At 39.6% G+C, this 20,393-nt stretch overlaps 1 protein-coding gene across 16 annotated transcripts in view; it reads left to right on the top strand.

The window, feature by feature from the left end:
• Window positions 1–20,393, top strand: part of LOC125460699 (voltage-dependent L-type calcium channel subunit alpha-1C-like) — an 814,036-nt gene that overhangs the window by 519,136 nt on the left and 274,507 nt on the right. For all 16 annotated transcript variants that reach the window (XM_048548420.2, XM_048548421.2, XM_048548422.2 and 13 more), the window contains 2 exons: window positions 12,074–12,194; window positions 12,627–12,741. In XM_048548420.2, coding sequence (XP_048404377.1) covers window positions 12,074–12,194; window positions 12,627–12,741 — 236 coding nt within the window. The remainder of the gene's footprint in view (window positions 1–12,073; window positions 12,195–12,626; window positions 12,742–20,393) is intronic.

Here is a 20,393-nt window from a genome sequence, read left to right on the forward strand (position 1 = left end):
AAACACTGTAATTTAAACACAACCAAAGAAAGTGGAATTTAGAATAACAGCTTACCTCTATTGGAAAATTTAACAATAATAGATACATTAACTGTTAGTAATTAACTGTTCCAATGTAGTAACATTTCATAAACACACCCCTTAGCAAAACTGAAAATTCAGATGCAGATTCTCACATGCAGTTTTCACATCCAGGAAGGAAAAACATCAAGAGAAAATTCAGAGTGCATCAGCCAGGCGGCGTTCACTGAAACTTCGTCTCAGCTGAGATCCTAGTAGTTTCTGATGCTCCTGAAAAACCAAAACCCAGAAATCCTAATCTGTGAGATCTGACCACACCCATTCAGGTTGTTAAAAACAAACCAAGGCTTCCCAAGCTGTTTACACAAGTGGTCTGAACTAGTCAGCTTTAAAAGTCTGCCTTACAACCTCTCTTCAAAAAAGACGAAATAATCTCTTAAAGTGATAGCATCATCACTATAGACAGTATAGACACAATAGACACTTGTCTCCCCTGCACCGATCCCTATAGCACTCCACTTGTAACAACTTCTGAACATGAAAGTGACCTATTTGGAAAATATTGAGAATCCACTGGAACCTTTACAAACTCTAAGGAAGCTTTGGAAGATAATAACTAGTGTACTCTATAACCATTTTTTCTAAGGCCCTAGAATACAACAATCAAGTTGCAGAGACATGTCAGCCTTAGCATAAGTTGTTTTCCCGGCATCTTTTCTTGGAGGATAGTAATTGCTTTAGTTTACATCATCTTGTTTGCCCCTTAATTTTGAAATATTTTTGAGAAGTTTTCTGAAAGTCAACTGCGAAGACAGACACAAAATAAAACTTGATAAAAACTTTTGCCAATTCCATGTTTTACATTATTAATTCTGCAAACTTACTCTTTGGACACTAATGCTAACTAAGTTACTTTTTGACTGTTTAAATACTTGTAAAAACTCATTATCTGTTTTGGCATTTCTAACTAACAATCTCGTATACTCTAATTTTTCCCTCTATTTTTTATTTAGTCAATCTTTGTTGCTTTTTAAAATCTGTCCAATTTCATGACCTTTTGCCAATCCTTGGAGAATTGTTTCGTTTTCTTTTTGAATTGACACTAACTTTAACTTCCCTAGTTAGCCACAGATAATGTAACCATCTCAGAGACTCTTTTTCTTTTTGATTGGAATAACTCCTTGCTGAAATTAAATATTTCCTTAGATCTCTCCTACGGCATCTCTTCTGCCTTATCTTTTAACTAAATTTTCAAGTTCACTTTAGCTACCTCTGCCTTCATACCCTGATAACTATATTTAGGTTTAAAAGACTAGTCATAGGTAGATACTTCTTACTTTCAAATTAAACATGAAATTCTACCATGTAATGATAGCAGTCACCTAGAAGGTCATTTGCTATGAGGCTATAATTTAATCCTTTCTGATAGCACATTACAAGATTTCAAATAGCCTGTTTCATGCTTGGCGCTATAACACGTCTCTTGCAGACCTTCATGAACACAACTCATTTTCTAGGCTAGGAGATAATAGGAACTGCCGATGCTGGAGTCTGAGATAACAAGGTGTAGAGCTGGATGAACACAGCGGGCCAGGCAGCATCAGAGAGCAGGAAAGCTGACGTTTCGGGGTCTGGACCCTTCTTCAGAAATGGGGGAGGGGAAGGGGGCTCTGAAATAAATAGAGAGAGGTGGAGGTGATGATAGAAGGTGGATAGAGGAGCAGACAGATGGAGAGAAGACAGACAGGTCGAGGAGGCAGGGATAAAGGCAGTAAAGGTAAATGTAGATAGGGAGTTAGGAAGGGGGTTGGTCAGTGAGGAGGGAGGAGCAGGTAGGCTGGAGGAAAGACGGACAGGTCAAGGAGGCGGGGATGAGCTGGGCTGGTTTTGGGATGCACTGGGGGAATGGGAGATTTTGAAGTTTGTGAAGTCCACATTGAGACCATTGGGCTCCAATGTTCCCAAGCAGAATGTGAGGTGCTGTTCCTGCAGCCTTCGGATGGCATCATTGTGGCACAGGATGAGGCCCAGGATGGACATGTCATCCAAGGAGTGGGAGGGGGATGTTGTTCCCAATGTGGCCTCCTCTACATCAGGGAAACCAAGCGGAAGCTTGGAGATGGCTTTGTGGAGCACCTACACTTGGTTTGTGACAAATTACCACACCTCCCAGTCGCGAACCACTTCAACTCCCCTTCATTTATCTCATTTTCTAATTTTTTTTCTTTTTCCAATTTGTTTGTGATGTACAGCTTTTATTACTCTAGTAGTAAGGTTTACTAACAATTGTAATGGTGCTATAAAAGATAGACATATAGCAGAATCTTTCCAGCCACTGAACAACTTGGGCTTGGTGAGAAAGTTGACAGAATCATGTGAAAGCACCAGTTTACAGTTGTGACTTTCATGTTGGGAATTTGCACTGTTTCTATATGGCAGATAGGAGAGTAAGAATCTAATATCAGTGAGGCAAGATGATATAATAATCAGGAAGTTAATGCAGGCAAATAGTTCTCTCAGTGCTCACCAGCGCATATCTCATTTCAGCATTCAACAATTGGTTGGGAAATGGGGACAACTATTGTCAAGCCATACTAATATTTTCCACTCCTTGGTGCTCGTTAACTCCATCCTGACTCCACATCTAGATTTCCTGCAATAATGCCCATATTGTACAGATTTCATTTTTCTTTCAGGGCTCTTCTACCTCCTTTTCTGTTTTATACATTTCTTCAAGATTAAATACTTTTGGATGTTCAGTTCGCCACATCCCTTCACTTTGTCCCATAGAGGCATTTGCTCCCTGCGTGGATGAGGAACAGGGCTGCAGGAAGGATGAGTCAACTGACCATTGCACCATGGTCGAGGAGACCATTCAAGAGGGTGGAGCTAAAAGACAGATTTTAGTTGGAGGGGATTCCATCATCAAGGGGATGGACAGTATCCTTTGCGAGCAGGATTAGAGAATCCCGCATGGTGCGTTGCCTGCCTGGTGCCAGGGTGCATGACATCTCTGACCGGCTTGAGAGGATACTAGAGAGGGAGGGGGAGGATCCAGTTGTTGTAGTCCACGTGGGTACCAACAATATAGGCAGGACTAGGAAAAAAGACCTGTTTTGGGATTGTGATAAGCCAGGAACAAAATTAAAAAAACAGGTTTTCAAAGGTCATAATCTCTGGGTTGCTGCCCGAGCCACGTGCAAATTGGCATAAGGAGGCAAGGATCAGGGAAGTAAACACGTGGCCACAAGAATGATAAGGGAGAGAGGGTTTACTTTTCATGGGGCACTGGCGTGAGTTCTGGGACAGGAGGGATCTGTACTGTTGGGATGGACTCCACCTGAACAGGGCCAGGCCCAGTGTTCTGGCGAAAAGGGTAAGTCGGGTGGTTAATAGGACTTCAAACTAATAAATAAGGGGGAAGGGAGAAGTGAGCATAGAGGGAGAAAAACAATTAATGGGAGGCAAAGCATCAGGTTAGCAGGTGATGAGGAAGCTTCAACTCCATTGAAAATTAGGAAAGAAGTGAAAGGGAAGGAGAACTCAAGAGCTGTCAGTAATGGAGGTGATAGGACCCAAAAAGAAGGTGCAAAAACTGGCATAAGGGCACTTTATCTGAATGCTTGGAGCATTTGAAACGAGGCAGATGAGTTGACGGTGCAAATCATGGCAAATGGATATGATTTAGTGGCCATTACAGAGACATGGTTACAAGATGGTCATGATTGGGACTGAAATATCCAAGGGTATCAAACTGTTCAGAAGGACAGATAGGAAGGTAAGGGAGGTAGTGTTGTTCTTTTTAAGGATGATATCAGGGCGGTAGTGAGAGATGATATTGGTTCTACTGAACAAAATGTTGAATCCATTTGGGTGGAAATTAGGAATAGCAGGGAGAAGAAGTCATTGATAGGTGTGGTCTATAGGCCACAAATAATGACATCGTGGTGGGACAGGCAATTAACATAGAAGTAGCTAATGCATGTAAAAATGGTACAGCAATTATCATGGGAGATTTTAATCTGCGTATCGATTAGTCAAACCAGGTCAGTCATGGCAGCCTTGAGGAGGGTTTCATAGAATGCATCCACAGTAATTTCCTTGAACAATATGTAATGGAACCTACGAGGGAGCAAGCTATCCGAGATCTAGTCCTGTGTAATGATACAGGAATAATTAATGATCTCACAGTCAGGGATTCTCTCAGAAGGAGCAATCACAGTATGGTCAAATTTAAAATACGGATGGAGCGTAAGAAGGTTAAATCCAGGACCTATGTCCTGTGCTTAAACAAAGGAGACTGTGAAGGAATGAGGAAAGAGTTAACTAAGGTAGAATGGGAGCAAAATCTTTATGGTGGGTCAATTGAGGAACCGTGGAGGACTTTCAAAACAGTTTTTCACAGTGCTCAGCAGAAATATATTCCAGTGATAAGGAAGAACCGTAGGAAAAGAAACAGCCAGCCTTGGATGTCTAAGAAAATAAAGGAAAGTATAAGATTGAAAAAAAAATAGAAGAAAGCAAGAGTAGTGGGAAACTAGTAGAGTGGGAAATCTTCAAAGGCCAACAGAAAGCCAGAATACAAGTTATAAAGAAAAGTAAGATAGATTATGAGAGTAAACTAGCTCAGAATGTAAAAACAGGCAGCAAAAGTTTCTGTAAATGTGTAAATCGTATAAGAGTGGCGAAGGTAAACATTGATCATTTAGAGGATGAGAAGGCCAATTTAATAACTGGGAATGAGGAAATAACCGAGACATTAAACAGTTATTTCATGTTGGTCTTCACAGTGGAAGACACAAATAACATGCCGAAAACTAATGGCAAGAAGGTGATAGCAGGTGAGGACCTAGAAACTATCATTATCACTAAGGAGGCAGTGCTGGGCAAGCTAATAGGGCTAAAGGTAGACAAGTCTCCTGGCTCTGATGAAATGCATCCCAGGGTACTAAAAGAGGTGATGGGGGAAAATAGCAAATGCACTAGTAATTATTTACCAAAATTCACTGGACTATGGGGTGGTTCCTACAGATCGGAAAACAGCCAATGTGACACCACTGTTTAAAAAAGGAAGTAGACAAAAAGCAGGTAACTGTAGGCCAGTTAGCCTAACTTTGGCAGTGGGGAAAATGCTTAAATCTATCATTAAGGAAGAAATAGCAAGATATCTAGATATAAATTATCCCATTGGGAACACCCAGCATGGGTTCATGAAGGGTAGGTCATATTTAATTAATTTGGTGGAATTCTTTGAGGGCATTATTTGCATGGTGGACAGTGGGGAACCTGTGGATGTGGTGTATCTGGATTTCCAGAAGGCATTTAACAAGGTGCCACACCAAAGGCTGCTACATAAGATAAAGGTACACAGTTTTGCAGGTAATATATTGGCATGGATAGAGGATTGGTTGACCAGTAGAAAGCAAAGAGTAGAGGTAAATAGGTCTTTTTCTGGTTGGCAGTCAGTGGTTAGTGGTGTGCCTCAGGGATCATTGTTGATACCTCAATTGGTTACAATTTACATAGATGATTTGGAGTTGGGAACTAGGTGTGGTGTGTCAAAATTTACAGATGACAGAAAGGTGAGTGGTAGAGCAAAGTGTGCAGAAGACACCGAAGATCTGCAGAGGGATATGGATAGTCTAAGTGAGTGGGCAAGGGTCTAGCTGATGGAGTACGATGTTGATAAGTGTGATGTCATCCATTTTGGTCAGAATAACAGCAAAATGGACTGTGTTTTAAATGGTAAAAAATTGCAGCACGCTGCTGTGTAGAGGGACTTGGGTGTCCTTGTGCATGAATCACTAAAGGTGGGATGGCAGACGCAGCAGGTGATTAAAAAGGCAAATGGAATTTTGTCTGCCGTTGCTCAAGGGATGGAGTTAAAAACAGGGAGGCTGTGCTGCAGCTGTATCGGGTCCTGGTGAGGCCACACCTGGAGTACTATGTGCAGTTTTAGTCTCCTTACTTGAGAAGAGATGTACAAGTACCAGTCGGGATGCAGAGGAGATTCACTCTGTTGATTCCAGAGTTGAGAGGGTTGGATTATGAGGAGAGACTGAGTAGACTGGGATTATACCCATTGGAATTCAGAAGAATGAGGGGAGATCTTATAGAAACATAAGATTACGAAGGGAGTAGATAAAGTGGAGGCAGGGAGGTTGTTTCTGCTAGCAGGTGAAACTAGGGACTGGAGGTCATCACCTCAAAATAAAGGGAAGCAGATGTAGGACTGAGGTCAGGAGGAACTTCTTCACCCAAAGGGTTGGGAATTTGTGGAATTCCCTGCCCAGTGATGCGGTTGAAGCTCCCTCAGTGAATGTTTTTAAGGCAAGGCTAGATAAATTTTTGAACAGTAAAGGAATTAAGGTTCATGGTCTGTGGGTGGGTAAGTGGAGCCGAGTCTCAAAAAGATCAGTCATGATCTTATTAAATGGTGGGGCAAGCTTGAGGGGCCAGATGGCCTCCTCCTGCTCCTAGTTCTTATGTTCTTCTATTCTGCTAAATCATTTCTCAGTCAGCACAATTATTGTAACAGTGTGTTCTTTGTACAACAATTTACATTGTTAATTTGTCTATTTCATGACAAATGCTCTATTTGTTTAGGTGTAATACTTGTAGACATGATTACACAGTTGCTTTGTACTCCACCCCTAGTTGCAACTAGCCCTAGCTCCTCCACCTTCCACTTTTCTATCTTTCGGTTCTGCCTTATTCTTATTAATTTATTGATCCACGCAGGTGACCATCCCCCTGCTACTCTAGATTAAACCCTCCCCCACCATACTAGCAAACACTTTGCAAGAATATTGGCCGTGGACTTGCTCCCATCTTCCACAGAATTGGCTCCAATACCTCAAAAATCAAAATCCCTCCGTCTTGCCATGCATTAATTTGACCTATTCTTCTGATCCCGCTAGTACATTACCCTGGGAATGTGCCTTGTATTACTACCTTTGGGGCCATGCTTTTTATTTCCTAGATCCCTTTATTACAATCTCCCCCTGCAATATCCAAAAATGAAAAATCTATTAGCGAGAGAGGAAATGGCATTAAAGTTTTTGAGAAGATTTGTGGTTCAGGCTGTGGATGAGTTTGTAGACTTGCTCTCCAAGCCAGTGTGTTTGGTTGCAGATGTTTTGTCATCCTGCTAGATAACATCATCAGTGCACCTGCAGTGAAGCGTTAGTGTTCTGGCCCGCTTGTTAATTATATGCCTCAGTTTGGTGGGTGGTTGGCATCACTTCTGGTTCTGTTCTTCAGTGGTTTGTATATTGAGTACAGGTCAATATATTTGTTGATGGAGTTCCATATGGACTGCCAGCCCTGCAGGAATTCCTTGGCATGTCTCTAGTTCATGCTACTATGGATGTATTGCCCCAGTTGAATTAATGTCCTTCTTTGTGCATGTATATTGAGGCCAGTGAGAATTGGATGTGTCTCTTAGTGGCTAGTTGGTGTTTGTGAGTCCTTATTGTCAGTTTTCTATCAGTTTGGCCGGTGTAATGTTTTTCACAGTCCTAGCATGGTATTTTAAATATTATGTTACTTTTATTGGTTGTGGGTATGGGATTCTTTATATTTGTCAGTAGCTGCTGGAGGCCTGGAGGCTTCACCAGGGCACACTGACAATGTTACCTCGCAGGCTGACAAACTGTCCGCAGCCAAACACATCGGCTAAGTGAGCAAGTCTGCAACCTCAGGAAAATGACTCTGGGTGACCCCTGTGCTTCCTGTTCAATGTATTTATTCCAACTGGTGGTCATCCATTCCCTTTCTGCCTGTGAGTTCTTTATTTGTGGTGTGACCATCTCACTGTCCATGCAAAGATTTGAGTCTCCAGCCTTTACTTCAGATCTGAAACATGGCTTTCCAGAAAGTGCAGCCAGGTGCATTTCCAGCACACAAAGTCATCCTGAATGATAGAAGTGTCCCTGACTTCCCATATCGTGCAAGAGGAGATTCCACTGGTTCAGTTGCTTTGTTATAACTTATCCTTATATTACTACTTCCTCTATTAAAAGCATATGAAATATCTACTCGGTCCTTGTCTTGTTCCTTATCCTTTGAATACTCTAAATCTGAACTAACAATCGATGTTTGCTTTTAAAACTGACAGTAGAAATACTCAGTCTTGCTTACCAAAGTTGTCACTTGGACCACACTAGCTCATAGTCTCACTTGGTTTCCTGTTTTTCTCTTCAATGTCACTCTTGAATATTTTCAAATTTTGCCCCTCCTGTGCAGCTGTTCAATTTCTGGTCTTCTTGAACATGTTTCCGGTGATGTCACATTTCTGATTTTTATGTTTCCCAAAGTTGAATATCTCCACAGATCTCTTCCCTTGTGTCAAGTAACCTGAAACACATATTAGTTTCTATTGTATTTTTCACTTATTTATGTTTGCTATTAATATATTTTATTAATTATATCACCAATTAGTTTACGATGTTAAAATTTAAAAATATGAAATATGAAAAACAGGAGGGGCAAAATTTGAAAATATTCAAGAGTGACATTGAAGAGAAAAACAGGAAACCAAGTGAGACTATGTGCTAGTGTGGTCCAAGTGACAACTTTGGTAAGCAAGACTGATTTGACACCAAATATAAGCTCTTTTCTTTTCTAGAGGAGCAAATACCAACTAACGTCAACTCTAATGAAGCTACTTCAACATCTCCAAGATCATCCCCTTCCCTCAGTGGTGTTAACTGCCTGACACAGTGTCCTCCCTTCACCTATATCTCTCCAAGAAACAACGTAAATCCGAGGTTGTTAAAAACACTAAGTTAGGAGGTACCAGTACGTTATGCTGATGGAAGCAAACAATTACAAATAGGCATAGACATAATTAGTTGGGGTACTTCTTCCCAGCAAAGAGAAGTGGGCTTGAATGTTGCAGGGAGTTAAATCCCTTGAAATTGACACTGGGTTGGGATCCTGACCCTGACAGCATCCTGACCTCTTCCAGGTTTCTGTGGGATGGGATTGAAGCTCAGATTGAAGGCAAGCAGGCAATCTCCTGTCCTGGATATTGGGTAAGTAATTGAGAAGTACACAAGAATCCAATTAAGTCATAATCCTAAATTTATATTTCCCATCCAGGCGACCTACTTGCTGACCTGCCAGCAACTTGTTAGGATCACCCAGTCAAGTGAACAGTTTGATGAGCTTCATCAATGAAACTGACAAGCTGGAAGATTTTCATTAATGAAGTTCAGGAGTTACATCATGTCTATGAGAGATTGCTGTTCAAAGCATTTTTCTTTCAACCTGACAATTTTAATTTCCAATTTTTTGGAAGTCGCTTCACTTGTCTTACTTTTCACCCACTTTAACCTCCACTTTCCTGCTGCTTTCACACCGCATGGGGTAAGTTTATGTAATCTCTGATGAGGAGCAAGAATGTACACAACACAGGACTGAAGAGATGAACACCAAGATCCAGGTGGAAAGAAGCAAGGCCAGGTTCTATTTGCAAAGAATCATGTCTCAACAGGTCTGAACACCTGAGAAGAGTCAGGTTAGCATAAATGTTGCTGCTGATACCTGTTGTCTGGAACAAGAAAAATAGAAGGAGTGGGTATGTGTTGCCAATAGCTGACATATCTGCACTCAGTCACTGTCTCTCACTAAGTTGTGTACTCTCTTCTACTGGGAGAAAAAACAGAAAGACATGATCACTGTTAATTACTTATATGGATAGAAGGCAAGCAGATTGTGAAGAATTGCTGAAATGAATGGATGCAAGAGGGCAATAGGCTGAGGGTAGATGTGACTGATGTCTGTTCAGTTAATGATATGAGATGCTTTCAGAGAAAGGAATGAGTGGAGTTGCAAGGTGTGAAGCTCTATGTAAGAGAATGCTGGAAAGTTGAGAGTGTAGAGTCTGACACCTGCAAGTATTGGGTCACTTGTGTTTCCCAACCTTTCCCAACAGTCCTCTACCCTTATAGTGCCCAGTCTCCAAGTTAGAAAGGTGACACTCTTGCTGCTGTCTTTCTTCCTTAACCACTTCTATCCATGTTTGATTTTTGGAGAGGTCTTGTCCCTTCTGTCCTTTACACTTCACTCCACTGTAGCCCCATTGATCTCATAGCAGATATTCTAAGTAAAAATGAAAGACACATTGAAGCCTTGAATCGTACTGTTACTGCAGCCTGAAAAATTCAAGTGCTGGTAAGTTCTTGTAATAAATGCTCTAGGCTCTATAATTAGAAGCCCTTGTTCTGACAGAATGGACACATCATTATACCTATCTTTTATTCCAGAGGCTAGATTCTAATTCTGTGACTGAGTTAAATACATGGGATATCGTGCAAATTAATTAGGTTCCTAACCTGAAAGTTATTGCTTCTTTCCGGCAGGGATTAAGTCGAAAGGTTTCTATATTGTGAACGGGAAAAATCATGAAAGATGAAATCCAATGTGAGAAAGGTTGAGGTTATCCATTTTGAATATAACAAATACAGATAACATATTTTCTTATTGTTGGAGGCCATAAAATATGGAGGTATAAAGAGTTTTAAGTTTCGAAAAATTGCTAAAATGGCTACTGCATGTGAGAAAACAATCAATCAAAAGGGCAAAGGAAATATTGGCTTTATTTCAAGATGATTAAACTACCAAAGTGAAGATGTGATGTTTCAATTACACAGATCTTTTGGCAGACAGTTCCAGTTTTAGGTTCTTGCATCTCAGGGAATGTATATTTGCTTGTCCAGTACTCTGAGCAGGTTCTCAAAGATGATACTAGAACTTAAATGGTTAAGTTATGAGGACTGATGTCATTGTCTTGGTTTATGATCATTGAGTTTAGAATGTTAAAGCATGACCTTATCAATCCCTTTCTAATGATAAAGCTGATGATAGTTGTGACAGAAAAAGATATTTTATTCTGCTGAGAACCCATAAAAGAAGAGGATGTGATTGTACTGGGCCTTTAAGAGAGATTTCTTCTGGGTTGTACCTCTTGAGGAGGGATGTTGACACCTTGGTACCAACATGTCTGCTTCAGAAGTGATGAGTAGCCAGCTTTGAGCTCTTTGAGTGTTTTTATAAAATTAGACATAAAAAGTGTTAGTGAGTGGAGTCAGGATCACATAGACCCATGGATTTAGCTGTGGTTTCATCTGGGGTTTTGGGAGTTAAAGCTGATAGTTACAGTCTCTGTCTGCTGCAGCAAAAAGCTTGGTTCTTTCTGTACTGCTAGATTGATTCTTTCAGTGTTCCTTACTCCTGGACTGGAAATAACACGTGAGAAAAATCCATTTTGCTGAATTTGCCTTTGCCAAGGGAGTTTTTATGGAATACTTTGTATGGAACAGTTGATGATTAATAGTTAAATTATATAATAATTTATTGGATAATTCAGAAGAGTTGAAGTTATGCCAATTCTTTTGTTGCATGTATTTTAACTCTATTGTAAAAATAAATTGTGTTTTGATTAGTTGAGGACCACGCAAATCACATCTTACACTTGCCTTTAAATAAGATAAAATGTTAAGGCCTAGACTATCGCCTTAATATATTTTGAAGGATTTAGCCTGGTCCGTAACAAGAGCTATCCATTTCGAAGTGAAGGACAAAGAAGCACTTTTGACACAAACTGTGTTGGAAATTTATGAATTCTCCCTAGTGGATTATACATCCTGGGTTGACTGGAATTTTCAATAAATAAATCTTTATTGAATAAATGCATATAGGGAACTATCTCTAAATTAAGTTAAGCTGTAGATGAGTTATGATTTAGAAGAATAGGAGCTTGTTTAAAAGAATAATGGAGCAGGTTCAAAGGGCTGAAAATCTGCTCCTGTTCATGTATACTACTATATTTTCCCAATTTGGATTTGTCTATAAATTGTTTCATAATGTTGGCATTCATCTAAAGCTTTGTTGATGACTGGGCCTGGTAATTTAATGAAACATCACGAATGTCAAGAGATGTATGAGATAAAAATACATTATTTATTTCAACTTTGTCCCATCTCTGGCACGTATTAATGGGCCCAGCTTGACGTTTTATGTATTTTCATTTTTCTGTTTTCTCTAGATTCTTACAGGTGAAGACTGGAATTCAGTGATGTATGATGGCATAAGGGCATATGGAGGTCCATCATTCCCAGGAATGCTGGTTTGTATTTACTTCATCATCCTCTTCATCTGTGGGAACTGTATCTTTTTGCTGTGAAGAACTCTTCGGAGTCAGATAGTGATAGAATTTAAAGAAGGCAGCTGGTAGAATTGCGTAAGCTTACCAGCTTTGATAGTCTAGCACTGAAGATACTGGTAAGTTCAGTGGCAACTGGGATTCCAAAGCTGCCAGGATTTTGAGATTATTATCATTAATTACAGAACTGTGCATTGCAAGGCACTTTATTGGGCGGAATCATTTGGAGGGGGTTGGATTGAAAAACTGATCAAATTATTGATAATATTTTAAGTTAATATCACAAAATTATCTGTATTTTCAACATATTACAAGTTACTTTAATGTTATATAATGAAATAATATATGAAATTATTCCTTTTTTCAATTCAAATCGTATGGTCATAGGTAATGTGTTGTTAAATACTGCATTTGCCTTGACTCAGCCTGCAAACAGATATACTGTTAAATGTATTCTTGGCCATCGCTGTTGACAATCTGGCTGATGCTGAAAGTTTGACTTCTGCCCAGAAGGAGGAGGAAGAAGAAAAAGAGCGCAGAAAGCTAGCAAGGTAATTATCTCAAAATTATTTCAGACCATATATGATTTTGTAGTATCTCTTTTAAACCATTTTTAAAATGTAACATCCTTTAATTGCTTAATCTTTAATTGCAACTGAATCCAAGGCCCTCAGTGTTATGTTCACAATGTTGGTAAAACAGGCTGTCAAGTTACCTTCCATGCAGCCACTGCTCAGCGGATCCCAAAATGCCAATCACTTTACCAATACTGTTCTGACAAATGACTTCTGGTTTTGTTAGTTTCTGCAGCTTACAAACCTTGTTAAGATGAAGTGAGGAGGAGAGAATCAGCTCCTTTTGTCTTTTTATCTCTCTCTGCCAGACACAATGAATATTTTAATTACTTTTTTAACACACTTCAATTAAGTTAAAGGACCAAGCTAGAGGCCCAGACGGACTAAACAGAATCCCTATGGCAAGGCCTAAATGACATTACGGAATACAAAATGAAACAGCGTAAGATAGCAAACAATGACACATACCTCCCTGACATGCTGAATGCTTTCTATGCTCGGTTTGAGCAGAATACCACTGGCATGGCAATGCCGGCCCCAAAAGCCCCAGACATACCTGTTCCCTTTGTCACCGCTCAGAAGTCAAATCAGTCTTCCTGGGAGCTAATCCAACGAAAACAACGGGCCTGGATGGTGTCCTCAGCTGAACACTCAAATCCTGTGCAGACCAACTGGCAGAGGTATTCACCAACATCTTCAAACTCTCCCTACTATGAAGTTCCCACCTTCTTCAAGAAGACCACCATCATCCCCATAATCAAGAAAACACATGCAGTGTGTCTTTATGACTACCGCCCAATACCTCTGATGTCAATAATTATGAAGTGCTTCGAGAGGCTGGTCATGGCCCACATCAATGCCAGTGTCCCAACCTTCCTCGAACCCCAACAGCTTGCCTACTGACATAACAGATCCACAAAGGATGCCATATTCCCACCCCTGCGCTCATCCCTGGAACAACTGGACAATAAAGACATATATGTCAGACTCCTGCTTGTTGACTACAGATCCACCTTCAGTACCATTATCCCCTCCAGACTGGTCTCAAAACTACATGACATTGGTCTCAGCTCTGCCGTCTGCAATTGGATCCTCAGCTTTCTGACCCATAGGCTGCAATCAGTGAGGATAGGTAACTGCATCTCGTCCACAATAACAATCAACACTGGAGCGCCCACCCCCCCAACCCAAGGATGCATCCTCAACCCCTACTGTACTCCCTGCATACCTATGACTGTGTTGCCAAATTCCAAGTGAATGCCATCTGCAGGTTCACTGAGGACACCACCATAGAGGGATGGATATCTAACAACAACGAGTCAAAATACAGAAGGGAGATAGAGGGCTTGGTGATATGATGCAGTGAAAATGACCTGTCTCCACGGAGCACATTACTGTTTCAAAGAACTCTAATAAACCAGTTAAATGTGATTCCCTTTTTATAAAATCATCCTGAACTCCTCACAATTCATTTGAGTTTTTCTCAGTGCTCAGCTATAACTTCCTTAATGACCAATTCTAGCACCTTTTCAACAGCAGACATTAAGTTTATGATTATGCTTAAGCCTGTGGTTTACTGTTTTCTGCCTTCTTGTCTTGTATAGAGGAGTTATATTACCTCCTTTCATTCTGATGAAACGTTTCCAGAATATTGCAAATTTTGAGAAATTAATATCAACATATCGACTACCTGATTAGACATCTCTTTTAAGACCCTTACATGAAGTCTGAACTTGTCAGCCTGTAAGTTTTTTTATTTTGCTCAGTACTGCATCCATACTGATTCACTAAGTTCCTCTCTTCCTTCTATCTCCAGATTTACGGCTATTAAAAGAATGTTTTTGGTTCCCTTTATAATGCAGATTAGTGTAAAATATTTATTAATTTCATCCATCATTTCTAATTTTCTCCTTTTAACTTCCATTCTCACTCTCTGTAGGTCTTACACTTTCTCTTTCTTCTAAAATTCTTTAGGAACTCTTATTATTTGTTATTCCATTTCTAGTCAGTTTCATCCTTTACTAATTTATCTCTCCTGATTAATCTTTTAATTGTTCTCTGCCTTTCTGTCCAGTCACGTGTCACTCATCTTAACACATTTATGTTTGTTCCTCAAGTTTGCTACATCTCTCCAAGCCTGATACCAATCTCCATCATTTAGTGTAAACCCTCTCTATACTTCGCTGTATGTGCTTTCCTAACTTGTATGGTTAATTATGGATGGTGGTCCTCCTCTTAGAGTTTTTCTTAACTGTAGGAATGTTCTTATTATGAATATTCTGAAATATCCCCTTAAAAATCTGCGGCTGCTTCTGTACTGATCCATCCCTTAGTCAGGTATCATAGTTCACGACAGGTAGCTCAACATAGTGGTCCTTACTTAATTTTAAAATACAGCAACCTTTGTTTTAATCAGAACAATATCAGCTGGCACTCTTGATAAACTGGCAAAAATTATACACCTCAAAGGCTGCAATCTACCACATTGTCCAAATAATTATGCTGTAAGTAAGGTGTAACAGTGAAATGTATATCCCCAATGCTCTATTATTTACTGAGTGTTTTTAACATTGATTTTAGGAGGTTTGTTGATGTTTTTCCGTAGCTTTTTGAGGGATGTTGATGTCTCAAAGCCTTGCTTGTTTCAGGTTTACTGCAGTTATGTGTATCTCTTGATTATCTAGAATATTTGATTAACTGGCATACTCCTGGTCCCATAAGTGCCAGTTAATAAAATGTTTGCTACATTAATATTAGAGCCAGGCTTCACCCTTCCAAAATGAATGTAAAATTCAATCATATCGTAATCTTTACTCTGAATTAATCTTGTCACATTACACAGTACCAAGTCTTCATTACTGTCTCTAGTTCCAGAATGTGTTGCTCTTAGAAAACATTATGAATGCATTTTGTGAACTCTTAAGTCAGTCTGCCATTGCCAATTTGATTTTTCCAGTTTATACGCCATTAAAATCATCCATAAATCATAGCAGTCCTTTACCACAAGCAACTAGTATTTATTTTTGTACATTTGTCCCACATTGAGGTTAATGTTAGGAAACCTGCAGTTCACACCTACTGGTGACTTCTTTCCCTTGCTATTCCTAATCTCCACACAAACTGATTCTACATCCTGATTTCCTGACCTAAGATTATCTCTCACTATTATACCAACATCATCCTTGACCAACAGTGCATCCATCCACCTTTAACAATATTCTTTTTCCTGTTGAATGTCATATTTCTCTCAAAGTTCAGGACCCAAGCCTTGTCATCATGCAGCCTTGTCACTGTAACGGTTATCAGATCATGCTTAATTATTGTTGATGTTATGAATGCTATGTCAATTTTGTGCCTGTCTTATTAAACCATCTATGCAGAACCACTTTCCTTGCCCTGCCTAGGCATTGGTACTTAAATGAATGGCAACAACTGAATCCTTCCCTTACTCCAAGTTCCTTTCCAGCAAGGCACAGATGGCTCAAACCCAGGCAGTGGGTAGGCAACATAGCCTTCAGGACTTGTGTTCTTTGATAAGCAGAACAGTATCTATCCTTCTTATTATACTAACTCCTACTTTAACTACATTCCTTTCTCATTTCCCATTTGAATGATGTCCTGTGCCACAGTCCAATGATCAATTACTTTATCCATCCTGTAGCCTCAGTGGGAAGAACTCAAATTTGTTGTATAATTGCTGAGCCTGCATCTGATTCTCATGCACTCCCGCCTTCTGGGTTCTCTAGCCTGTTTCAATCACAGTCACGCCTTCCTTTCACTAATCACCAAACAAGTCAGAGGACCCTATCCTAAAGTGTATGACCATCTCCCATTAGAAAATAATTACGTAATTTTCCCCATCCCTCATATGTCACGGTGTACAATGTACAGTGTATTACAGTGTCTGTAGTTTGGTGTACAACTCATAAACTCGTAAGTTGATTTCGTTTGAGCTGTAAAAATACTACTGCAGACATGATCACACTAGCATTCATGAGCCCCCACCCCGTCCCATGCTGCAATTATGATACATTATCTGTTTTGCCATCCTAATATGTATTTTAAATCCATTCTTTTAATAATTTATGCAATAATTTGTCTCTTGTTTTGTATATATTTCATTAAGCCTGCCACAAGTCTTTTACTATTTTAAACCTTAGAAACAGATTAGACATAAACAACTTAACAAATTCTCACTAAACAAATTGGGTTTTTTACTCTGTCCTAAATAGCTACTTTTTTAAAAAATAACATGTTTATTATATTCAGCAATTTAAAAATGCTCCCTAACGGAAGTTTCTCACCTATTATTGAAGTGACTGTTCTCCTCTGGTGTCACTATGCTCTTTGTTCAGCATCTGTCCTTTCATGCAAATTTTCAGCTCCTAGTCTCCTGAAGGTAAAACAAAGATAGGAAAAGAAAAAGAAGACAGCACCTTCCTCGCTGCCTCTCTGAACTCCCTTACTCTCTCAAGTAATTTTATTCTGTTTCACCGCACACTTTGTCAACTGCACTTAATGCATCTTATTTATACTAATGACATTCAGACAAGTCTACTGTCTGACAGATAAAGAATCAGATTAGACCAGTTACTTAATCACCTGATCTTACTTTTTATCCAGCAAAGAGCTTGATTTGTCCAGCACAGAAGAAGTCTAAAATGAAAAAAAGTTTTTGTTTTGAAAAGTAAAAGCAAATCAAATGCTAATTGCAAGCAACTAACACTAGGTTCTATAGTAAGACTAATATTTCAAAACAAGAACTCCCTTAATCACCAAACTCTGTAGTAATTTCAGTTTTTTGACAGCGCTTCTCACTTTACTCAAGGGGTCGCAATTATCAACCATGCACTTTGAGACTGGTATAATGCTTGCTAAGACTGGGTAGCCAGTAGTAGGTTCCTTTCCCAGAAAGATTCTAATATACTGGTCAGATTCTTTCAACAAAATAATGTATCCGTTTTTGTCAGTGATTTTCCTGTTGCCATCCCATAAATCACTAGATTTATTGAATTCAGTTGCACAGCTGAACCTGTTTTTCAAGCTAAAAAAAGGTCCAGTATCATGCACAGTATTTATACACACCTTCTACGTGAACCATTATCATATAATCAACCGGCCCATTCAACTTAAACTGAAGTTATGCTCGTTGTCCAAACAAAAGTGGAGAAAATCTAGATTTAGAGGCAACAGAATTATATTTCCCTTATCCTAAATCTCAGATCCGAAATACACTGGTGAAGTCTTGGATGATGACACACTTTTATCTTTTGATTCAAGTTTGACAAAGCTTAAAATAAGAAGTCTTTTCTTTATTCCAAAAATATTTTCATGAACAAATTATCTAAGTACTTACAACAGTCCAAAAACAGTTCTGTACAGACTTTGCAGAGAGAAAAGGATACATTGGAATTTGACATACCTCATAGCCTCCAGGTAGTTGCCAAAAAATAGTTTACTCATGCATGGAAACGATTTACATTTTTTTAAGGCAATGAGCAGGTCTTGGATCTTAACAGACTATTGTTATACTTTGACAGAAATGCCTTAGGCTGAGGTCTTTCCCCACTGTGCCTTGGCAGCTGCGGTCCCGAACTTTAGTGTGCCCCTCAGCGCATAACCCTGACCTCGAATGTGGTAGGCTGCAACACTTGGTCAAAGTCAACTCTTCATATTGGAAGACAAACAAGTTGATCCTGTCAGGTGGTTCCCTGAATACTGTCTAGGTCATTTGGCAGAATGTCTCATCACCAGAACATTCCAACAAGCATTAAGATGTAGCTTAGCTGGTGAAAAGAATGCCACTGCCCACCAGATCCTTCATGTATGCTTGGATTCTCTACCACTGCATGCTGCTCTCAAAGCAGCTCCAGTGGTGACAAGACTGTCACATATCCTCTTCTGGAGCATGCCATTGCAAAGAATGTCTGTAGAGAGATGTGATGGTATTTGTAAAGGTTCAATCCCATGGCACAGAACTGTGTGTTCTGTGGCTGTTCCCTGGCACGCACACTGAGACAAACATCTGTAAGGACTCTAAATTTTGCAAAGACAATACAAAGCTATATATCGAGATCAATACTGAGTCCATGTGCTCCTTCAACATTGTCTCTTTTTCAACATAGCACTGAAGGAAGCCATTGACATTTGTACTAAGTCATTGTATCATCACAATCTAAGTGTGACACTAGTCTCTGAATCTGTTTTCATCAACCTTAAGAACTTTGGAAATTGTGCAGTTAAATTCAGTTTCAGTGGTACCATTTATGCCCAAATTGATGAGGTTGCTGTAGTTTCTCCTGTAAGAACATAGAACATAGAACATTACAGCACAGTACAGGCCCTTCGGCCCTCGATATTGTGCTGACCTGTCAAACTAATCTGAAGCCCATCTAACCTATACTATTCCATGTACGTCCATATGCTTGTCCAATGACGACTTAAATGTACTTAAAGTTGGTGAATCTACTACCGTTGCAGGCAAAGTGTTCCATTCCCTTACTACTCTCAGTAAAGAAACTACCTCTGACATCTGTCCTATAACTTTCACCCCTCAATTTAAAGCTATGCCCCCTCGTGCTCGGCGTCACCATCCTAGGAGAAAGGCTCTCCCTATCTAACCCTTTGATTATCTTATATGTCTCAATTAAGTCACCTCTCAACCTTCTTCTCTCAAATGAAAACAGCCTCAAGTCCCTCAGCCTTTCCTCGTAAGGCCAGCTTTTGCTCACAATTTAATCAGTTATCGTGAGAAAAGTGTCTTAAATTGAATGGCCATTATCTCCTACTTCTTGTTCTTCCTAGACATTGATGAAAAATTGGAACATTGGAATCAGCAGCTGCAAAGAACCTTTTATATGGTTTAATAAATTCCACCCGGAGCTCAAAAATAATGATGAAATGGAGCAATGGAATTAGCTCCTGTTTCTTGATCTGATTATGGCTCCCTTGATCAAATCATCACTCAGTATATATTATACAAACTTTCGAAAAGGCATATAGCTACCACTTTGATCCCCGAAAGGTTGTCAGTCCACATCAAATTACGCTGGAAAGGGAAAGTGTCTCAAAAGATTGAACAATAAATGAAACAATTTGTCTTGTGCTATTACTTTGTGGAAATTGCATAAGTAACATTCTAAATGAATAGCACGCTGCTGTCCAGCCCAACAGGTGCTTTGCCTACCGTAAAACTAAATAATTTAGTATGCTAGTTAAAGTGATGCCATGTATATATAAGCCATACTTTCAAATGACCAGTGGACCGTATTAAATAAGACATCCCTGTGGCTGTCTGTAACAGGCACCACAATAGTCATGCTACACCAATTGTGCTTGGTAACTTTCAAACACCATGTGCAACATTAGATGTGGTTGTGCTGTTGGACAATATTTACTAAATAATCCGTACTGTACAAAGAATTACATTGGAAACCAATGGCTGATTATTAGACTGAATTGTAGTGTGATTCATTTGTGTATGCCAGAAGCTCCACATGTTCATACACATGATCCTGTTCTTTTCAGGAAAAAGGAACTAGTGAACAGAAAGGACTTTTTTCACAAAGGAGGGAGTCAGGGCGACTGCCAATGGCCTGACTAATCAGAGCCAAAGTACCTGATTGGGT

This window comes from Stegostoma tigrinum, chromosome 18 (genome assembly GCF_030684315.1).
Source record: "Stegostoma tigrinum isolate sSteTig4 chromosome 18, sSteTig4.hap1, whole genome shotgun sequence".
NCBI classification, from domain to species: Eukaryota; Metazoa; Chordata; class Chondrichthyes; order Orectolobiformes; family Stegostomatidae; genus Stegostoma; species Stegostoma tigrinum.